At 41.9% G+C, this 9,209-nt stretch overlaps 1 protein-coding gene across 4 annotated transcripts in view; it reads right to left on the bottom strand.

Moving 5' to 3' along the window:
* Window positions 1-8,993, bottom strand: part of LOC118361860 (phospholipid-transporting ATPase ABCA1-like) — a 42,601-nt gene extending 33,608 nt beyond the window's left edge. For all 4 annotated transcript variants that reach the window (XM_052486674.1, XM_052486673.1, XM_052486672.1 and 1 more), the window contains exons 1-5: window positions 8,826-8,993; window positions 6,433-6,538; window positions 5,114-5,207; window positions 2,252-2,393; window positions 1,876-1,994 (exon numbers count right to left, since the gene is read on the bottom strand). In XM_052486674.1, coding sequence (XP_052342634.1) covers window positions 1,876-1,994; window positions 2,252-2,393; window positions 5,114-5,207; window positions 6,433-6,498 — 421 coding nt within the window. In that variant the 5' untranslated portion in view covers window positions 6,499-6,538; window positions 8,826-8,993. The remainder of the gene's footprint in view (window positions 1-1,875; window positions 1,995-2,251; window positions 2,394-5,113; window positions 5,208-6,432; window positions 6,539-8,825) is intronic.
* Window positions 8,994-9,209: the final 216 nt, after the last annotated feature.

A 9,209-nucleotide genomic window follows, 5' to 3' on the forward strand; every position in this document is an offset into this window, starting at 1 on the left:
CTGCAATTTCATTGGCTGTTGGTGAGGAACACCGTTCCCAGACAGGTTAACAGTGGTGTTAGCGTTAGCCTTGATGAGGTGCCATGAGGCTCATCCAGCAGCTGATGTTACCTAATTAGGAAATTCAACCAAAATAAGTCAATTAATGGTCAATGTCAGTTGTACGTTGAAATATGACATTGGTATAATGTTAATTCAACATGTTTTGCCCAGTGGGTAGGTAATATTTATGGCAGATATGTACGTAGGGGTGTGGGGACTGGGACACCTCAGGACTCATGCAAGGGAAAGATACTATCATCAACCTGATTTCCTCAAAGACCTTTCCCCCCCTCTTCCTGGGCCAAAGTCATGACAGCCCCATGTATTTTCCACTCTGAAAATGGCAGCTCAGCAAGAGCCAAAAGCTAACATTACAGTATCCATTAAATCTGTGGAGCAGTGTGCAGAAGTTTATTTTCAATGGTATTCAGTTTTTTTCCTGCTGGTAATACGATTCACCATCTAAAATGAGATGGACAGACACGTGAGGGGAGAACAGAGCACATAATGACCCTCAAACAGGATGCAGACACATTCCAAGCCCGGGGTTGGTCCAGTTCAGACACAGAGATAGCAGTCAGAACATTGAGGGGCCAGTTAGTTTAAATCTGTATCCTGTTGTGATGGGTGGGCCCAGGGAGGTCTTCCTGCTACTTAAAAAGAGTTAGAACAGGACAGGGGCACTGCCCCCTGGTTGGCCCAGCAGCAACCTCCCCACCCAAGGACTGGCATGGAATGATTACACCAATGCTATGCCACCCATAGAAATTGAATTACTAAAAGGGACAAAGCCTGGTCTCATATTTGTTTTCGCCGTCTAGCCAACTCCCAGCAGATCTGGGACCAGGCTAACAAAGCCCCTCAGACCACCGCGCTTTTGAATGGATCACTCATGAATCGTAGAACAATCAATGAATCGTAGAACACTGACTGGAATGAGAACGTCCATTCTAATAACTCTATTTCTATGCTGCCAACCTGCACCCATTGCCCTCCATTACGAGCCAAACGGACCCATTTGATTAGGAGCTGTATGGTCGCCAGTAATCTGCTTTTCTTCGCATTAGGAATTTGGGGTTTCATGGAGGCCATTAAAATATAAGCATGCCATTTGCTCTGAACTCTCTGCACCGTACAGCCCCAGGAAAACGAGGACTTCCCCATCAAACAAGTCTCAAGTTCAGTACTATGTGCTTCAAATCGACAGCGTGTGCCCTACGTCTATAGCTATGAGGCATGTACAGATAGGTGATCATACATAGGTGATCATACATACCTACTGAAAAACTAGGCTAATTAAACTCAGATCAGTATGCGTGCTATGCGTCTATTGCTCAGGGCCTATGTACGCAGGTGGGCACAGGCTTAGGATCAGATTCAGTAACATCACATGCAGAAACAAACATAACATGTGATGTCATACAGTATATAAACAATACGTACAAATATATAAATCAGCGTAAATTTATGGACAGTGCATCAACGAAAAGGTTATCCATGCACATCCCACTGGGCACAGATGGAAGTTCAACACCTAGTTTTCATTTACATTTGGTTGAGTTGTCAACTAACGTGAATTCAACATGAAATCAACAAGAGAAATGTCACCATGTCGTTGAATTTAAGTTCAAAGTTGAGTGAAAAAATACAAAATTCCCGTACGTTGATGACTTTTTGCAAATCCAATCAGTTTTCCACGTTGATTCAACATCCTCACTTTGCATTTCTTTGTTGAAATGACATGGAAACAACGTTGATTCAACCAGTTGGTTGCCCAGTGGGATGCATCTTTAAGTCTGTAGCTCAGGGTCTATGTACTGTGATCTGTCCTACCTGCCGTGTTGCTCTGTAGTTTCCCCAGAGCCCGCACCAGAACTTTGTAGCCCTCGAAGCTCTTGTCATTCTGGCTGTAGAGGAGGATCTTCTTGGCATCGATGAACAGACGGGAGATTCTGTGTTTCATAGAGAGACGATTAGACAACGTGAGGAACAACGGTGGTAAAACTCACATGCTGATCCTCTGGGGTTGAGGGTCTGAAAGGAGGAACAATGCTCCTTGTGGCACGGTCCATTATTTCAAATGTTTTAATGTCTTAGCTTACATTGTTTACTTGGTTGTTTGTCACAGACATGACTAATCAAATCATTCTATCAAATCAGTCAATGTTAAACATTTTTTAAAAGGGTCAGTTCTCCAGGATGAACTCACATAGAATCGTTGAAGTTGCCCACCAGCCCTGGGCTCTCTCCTGGTGTGGGGTGGCGGAAGCAGGGGTTGTTGGCGTTACAGATGATCCCTTGTACCCAGGGCAAGGTGCCCGCCGAGGGCATGGCCTTGTTGGGGAAATGGCCTGGAGGGGGACAAATAGGGAAGGTTCAATGATCGACACCACTCTACGTCACAATATCTCCCTATGTAGCTGCCCAGATGGCCACTGAAGTCAAATGATTATGTTGGTGGTAAACGGGGTACTTTAGTCAGTCCCCCAACATTTCACAATGGCAGAGCAAGGAGGACTGAGTGAAACTCCATTTCAGCTTGGCTCAATTCAGAAGATCGAAAATAACAGCCAGGCGGACATCTTGGTTTAGCAAGAGTACAGTACAACGGGGGACCTCGCGTGGGCACGGATTCCTCGTGTACTCTTGAGGAACTGTGTTGTCTAACAGTGAGGCCAAGGCTGCGTCCCAAACGGCACCTTATTCCGCAAGTGCTCAAAGTACTGCACTATTTTGGGAAACAGGGTGCCATCTGGGACGGAGACCAAGAGAGATGGGGGGGGGGGGTTATTTGGTGAATAATTGCCTCAGTGAACTACATGACTCATGTGACCGTTGGATCAACATTCACTTTCAGTGACGAGCCAAAAAGAGGTTATAAGCAAACCGTTATCTGCTGCTGTACAGTAGCCCAGCAGATTGTGAGGCAATCAAATAGAGTAGGACTATTTAGCGTGACCCAGTCCTGAGGTCAATACTGTTGAGTTCAATGGGTGAAATCAAGTATTACTATCTACGGCCGAGTTAACTAGAGTTGACAGGTTTGACCATCAACAAAATGGTGACGTGCACATTCTGCTAAACAAGATGTGACAGAAGTATTCCCGTTTTCCTTTTTTGTCAATGTGTGTGTGTGTTTGTGTGGATCTGACAAGCCTTTGTAGTAACACTTGAATAGTTATTTCACATTCCACCGTTATGGTATCATACAGTGAGTTTAATAGCCGAGCCTACTGGCCTGCTATCCAACCTACACTGAGTGTGCAAAACATTTTGAACACCTGCTTTGTCCGTGACATAAACTTCCCGGGTGAATCCAGGTGAAAGCTATGATCCCTTATTGATATCACTTGTTAAATCCATTTAAAAATCAGTGTAGATGAATGGGAGGATTTTTAAGCCTTGAGACAATTAAGACATGGATTGTGTGTGTGCCATTCAGAGGGTGAATGGGAAAGACAAAATATGTAAGTGCCTTTGAATGGGGTATGGTAGGTAACAGGCGCACTGGTTTGAGTGTGTCAAGAACTGCAACGCTGCTGGGATTTCCACGTTCAACAAGAACGTGTATCAAGAATGGTCCACCACCAAAAGGATATCCAGCCAACTTGAAACAACTGTGGGAAGCATTGGAGTCAACTTGGGCCAGCATCCCTGTGGAACGCTTTCGACACCTTGCAGGGTCCATGCCCAATTCATTTAAAGGGGGTGCAACTTAATATTAGACAGCTGTTCCTAATGTTTTGTACACTCAGTGTATATCTGTATTATACAGGAGGGCAAAGGCATAGCCTTCTGACCTGGTGAAATACAGTATGTACGTCCCAAATAGCACACTATTCGCTATGGGCCCTAGTCAAAAGTACTGCACCATATAGGGAATAGGATGCCAATTGGGATGAAACCAAGATCTTTACTGGAGACCTGTATTGACAAGATAGAGATAAGGAGGGCAATAGAAAGTATAGTAGCTTTACATCCTTCTACTGACGTCCATTGATGTGTACAAACATACTACACAGTCCAGTGTTGTTGGAGTCTTACTGGTATACATTTAAATTCAGGAAGTTCATTTAATGGAGATTCATTTATTATCGTTTTCGGGTGAATTTTGCAATAATTCAATTTCATTTGGTGCTCTGATTTTACCGAGAGAAACAATTCCATTTTAGCTTCTAACTTTAGCTTCTAACTCAAAGTTGAGAATATATTATCTGTGTAAGTAACAAACTGTTCCCAGAGCTGTTATTGTGTAATACAGGCCAGCGGGTCAATATATCAAATATTGACCTACCGAGTTGGATATTGACCAACTGATTGGGATGTTTTTAAGAAAACTGTATAGAAGGAAGACCTTGGCTTGGGATGAGACATGGCAGGTAAGGACATGAATGTACTCTTCTCTGCATTGACATTTATTGGACAATAAAACATTTTTTCTTCCTTTCCAGTAGGCCTATGGAACATTTCCACGTGTTCACACAGCCCACTATTTTTTTCCCCCCTCATCCATTGTTCTAGAATAACTAAATCCATTGGGACACATTTCTTGTGGGAATCTCCTGCCTTCCACTGTTCTGTTGTGACTATCTGTCTTTGATACGAACAGTAATGTCCTTTAAAAATGATGAGCTCTCTCTTTCCCTGAAGTATCTTTTGTCTCTATTGCTTTGCTTTCCAAAGAGTCTTGGACTCAATAAACACTAGTGGCCTATGATGTAAAGGACAACTGTCGAGCATCCTGTTGTCCTCCATCTTGTCATCTGACTCATCTAACTACAAAGAGTGATAAACGGGAACAAATGATGACAGGAAACAGCATTTGGACCAAATGTCATGAGACCTCTAGTGCGTCACTACTTACCCGGCCGAGACACTAACATTTTTCTTGAATTGCCTCATTATAACTGAGTGAATAAATCACCATAAACAAGGCTAGATTTGAGTCAATTTGAACAATTCAAATTCTAAAAGCTTTATTGTCCTTCAGATGTACATAAAACAGAAAATCGTCTTTCACAGGCTAATACATTGTGGTTTGAGGCACTCTGTGTATGTGTGGGCTACTTACACTCATGTTGCTCATAGGGCGGGTAATGCATCCTCACAGATATGAGGATGAAGAAGATGAAGAGCGGCCATATTATCTCGATAATTAGCTGGAGCTGAAAGGGAAGTCCAGAAGGTCGATGAGAGGCTGATAAACTCAGTCAGGACAAACAGCATTCAAACAGTGAAACTAATGCCATAGTAAGGATGTCTGGTCTCCCTACAGAACAACCCATTTGGGAATGTCAATCATATGTTGTTTATTTGGGGCAGAACAGCAGATAAGGAGGAATCTTTGAACCTGAAATTGTTTGCAAAGTAGGGTGGCCATGGATGTAACAAAAACAAGTACGCAAAAAATGTATTGAATGTTTCAGTGTCCTAGAGCAGTGGTTCCCAACCAGGGGTACTTGGCCTACCCACGAGGGGATACTTCAGGGGTACTCCGGGTAGAGCAAAATGCACTTGGTAATACAATAACCAAAAAAGGTTGGGAACCACTGTCCTAGAGTAGACAACCCACCTCTAAGCTTTCTTTGTGTACTTTAGTCTACAATCCAGGTTACCAATTTCTTGACTATATTGGATGGGTCATTTTGATTCTAAATGAGACATTTCCTCAATTACAATTCAAATCTAGGACCCCGTTTAGAATGGACTGGTCCTGCTTTACAATGGAAGTGGGTCATTCCACAAACCACTATGAGGGAGTCAGGCAGCCATTAAGGGGTTTATCAGCTGTTGGCAAATATATTATAATCTTTATCCTAGCTAAGACTGGGAGTGGAAAGGGAGAAGGGTTGGTTGGGTGGACATATGTCCACAACAGCTGCTGTCCTCCCAGCCCCATCCTCACCGAGCATTGGTCAAATGGAGGCTGGGGATCTGTTCTATAAATGTATCTTGTTCTTAGATTCTTCTGAGACATTTTGAGGTTTAACAGTTTGATGACACGATAAGGCGACGGTGTAATTTAAAATGTTCCAGAATCCAAACCTTTTTTTTGCGGAAATGTGTACTTGAGAGAGCACTTAAAACTCCTCTGTGCTACCATTGACGCCCTGCTACGTTGACGTCATCGACGGTCTGAACATCCTCAATTGATTCAAAGGATAAATAAAGTCCATTCAACGGGTGTTTCGCAATCTCATTCCTTTTACCAATAAATGGAAGATGCTCTTCTTTGTGTGAATTGGCCACACAAACGACAATAGTAACACATTGTATTGCTACTATACCTTGTAACCACTAAAGCTTATTATTCCACTTTGCCCCATGCTCCCCTTATCTCACAGAATCTACGTGGGGTTGATAGACTTGTTCTATATAGTAGCTACTTACTGTCTGTCTCCGTCTGTAGGTGAAGTTCTTCCACAGCAGTAAGCCCAGTTGAGTAGAGATGGCCATCTCGCCTCAGGGACCTATGCTACAGCCGTCCAGCTCCCAACTGCAGAGCACAGTGACAACACAGTGAGACTCGCTGGACCTTTTCCTACTGCTTTTCAGCTCCCAACTGCAGACACGCAGCACAGTGAGACCAGAGAAGCAGGCTGTTTGAGTCCACTGGACACCTCGCCACTCATAGGTCAAAGTCCAACCAAATATAACCATCAGATTCCCCAATGGATACTAGACTGTATTAACCAATCGGGGCAGTTTTTACTCTATGCACTGGTGGCATTTCCAGAATTGAGAGATTCAGTGTCTGTTACAACATCAACAAAAAACACACACAAGGACTTTTGGATCTTCAAACAGTCAGTGGATACTTGGCAAGCGAAGGTGTGGCCACCCACACAATATAACACAAAAAAGACTCATATCTAAACTACCAGATGTTCTCATAACATGACATTTCAATTCAATCCAGCAATTGCAATACAGAAATGAACAATCCCTACAATGAGCATGAGGCGAATGCTGTTACTATTTATCTAATTATATAGCCAGCTGTATTATTAAATACTTTCAGATGCAACAGAGTTTTTAAGGATATGAATTGGTCTCTGTGTGGCTCAGTTGATAGAGTGCCGGTGCATGCAATGTCAAGGTTGTGGGTTTGATTCCCATGGGGGACCAGAATGCAATGGAAAAGTTTGCACTCACAACGGTAAGTCGCTCAGGGTGAGAGTCCTTTTAATGTAGTCCTTTTAGTCTGAACTTGCCATTCAATCAATTTTGGGGAGGCTGGTGGCCTACTGGTTAGGGCGTTGGACTAGTAACCGAAAGGTTATAAAATCAAATCCCCGAGCCGACGAGGTAAAAAATCTGTCGTTCTGCTCCTGAACAAGGCAGTTAACCCACTGTTCCGAGGCTGTCATTATAAAAAAAATGTTCTTAACTGACTTGCCTAGTTAAATAAAGGTAAAATGATGGCGATGCAACAAGCTCTCAAACAATTGGAATGTCTATTCTCGAGACGAATGAAGGACCAGCAGGCTACGCAGGTAACATTTCATTTGTAGCCTGGGTGGATGGATAGCATATTCAAAAAATGTAATTTGGCAAAATCGGTATGATCGTCTACCTCGGGGCCCGGCATAATAAAAACAGATGTTCTAATGAACAGATCGTGTATTGGTTACATTGGAAGTCGTTGTTTTTTTTTTTATCAGCTTCAACGCATACCATAACAAACCACTACAGTAGGCCTAGAAGTTGTAAACAACAGCCCCTGCAAATTAATCAATGCGGTTGCCTGGTGCAGAATTGCTCTAGGGTTTTAATGTGGTTATTTACTTTTTATTTATTTTTTATTTACTTGTTTAATCATTTTTTTTCACTCGTGCCATATCCATATGATGATCATATTTTTTAACTCCAAATTAATCAATGCGGTTGCTTTTTTTATCCAATTGCCTGTTATGGTTTCAACTACGTCTCAAAACATTGCAAAAATCATTCAGAATATGAACATCTTACAAAGGCTAAAATAACAAAATTATGCAATGCTTTGATGAAACAGGCTATGAAAAAAAACGAATGAATAACAATATGACAACCACTATGGTCAACGATGGATCGACAAAAAAAAACATAATTGCAAAACCCGTTTGGTAAACATCTCCTTCTTTAACTACAACATCAAGCCTGAATCAATGAATCGGAAACAAGCATTCATTAAAACAATAACAGAATTTCACTATAAAAACAATTACACAATCTAAGACGTTACATTCTATAATTGTAATCGAATGTCAACCATATCAGTGCAATATAATTATCGAAATAATTTCAGAACTTCATGCTGCATGTTTCATTGTTTCAAGAGGAAGGGGTTACTTTCGGTCATTCAGCGTAACGCAGACTCTTCCATACAATGAACAGCAACAGATGCTGTAGCCCATACACTGTATTCATCAAACACAATACGGTAATATGCGATACAGGACATCAAATACACGACCCACAGTTTGTCATCTTACCCATCCTACCAAAAACCTCATAAATGCATAAGTTATTCGATACATTTGATTAAGGATAAACACTGGAAATCATGTGCTGATTGTTGTTGTGAACAATGTCGCGTACTATACAGGAGGCAAAGATGCGCTTTTGTTTTGAAAAGATGTACAGACTGAATCAAACAACCATATACATCCGCAACCATATACATCCGTTCTGTACATATCAAATAATAAAGTTCCTTTGGGATGTTGCATGACACAATGCATATCACCCACAGAGCCACTTAACAAAGAAACAACAAAAACGAATAAAGAAAAACAACCGACCTTTTCCCCAAATGCTGCGAAATTCCAATTCTTCAATGTTCATCAAATATAATTCCTTGAATTTGAAAATGTCCAATGGACGCTTTTGTATTCGCCTTTTCACGACCGTTATTGTCTTCGCTGCTCTGTATCTGGTTCTAACAGAACTGCTTTTTTCTCCTCCAAGCTTTTATAGGGGCAGCCAATGCAGCCGCTTTCGGAAGAGGAAAGGTAACTCGCGGTCAAAACGATCCAAGGCTGGTTGTGTTGCTGTCTCCTTAAACGGGACGCACGTGTAGAGAGAAAAAAAAACAGCTCTTAAGAGGGCTACGGCGCCCTATACATATTTATTTCGGTATTGAATCCGTCCATGCAATGTATATAATCATTTTATGATTGTGTAAT

This window comes from Oncorhynchus keta, chromosome 29, assembly GCF_023373465.1.
Source record: "Oncorhynchus keta strain PuntledgeMale-10-30-2019 chromosome 29, Oket_V2, whole genome shotgun sequence".
Classification (NCBI taxonomy): domain Eukaryota; kingdom Metazoa; phylum Chordata; class Actinopteri; order Salmoniformes; family Salmonidae; genus Oncorhynchus; species Oncorhynchus keta.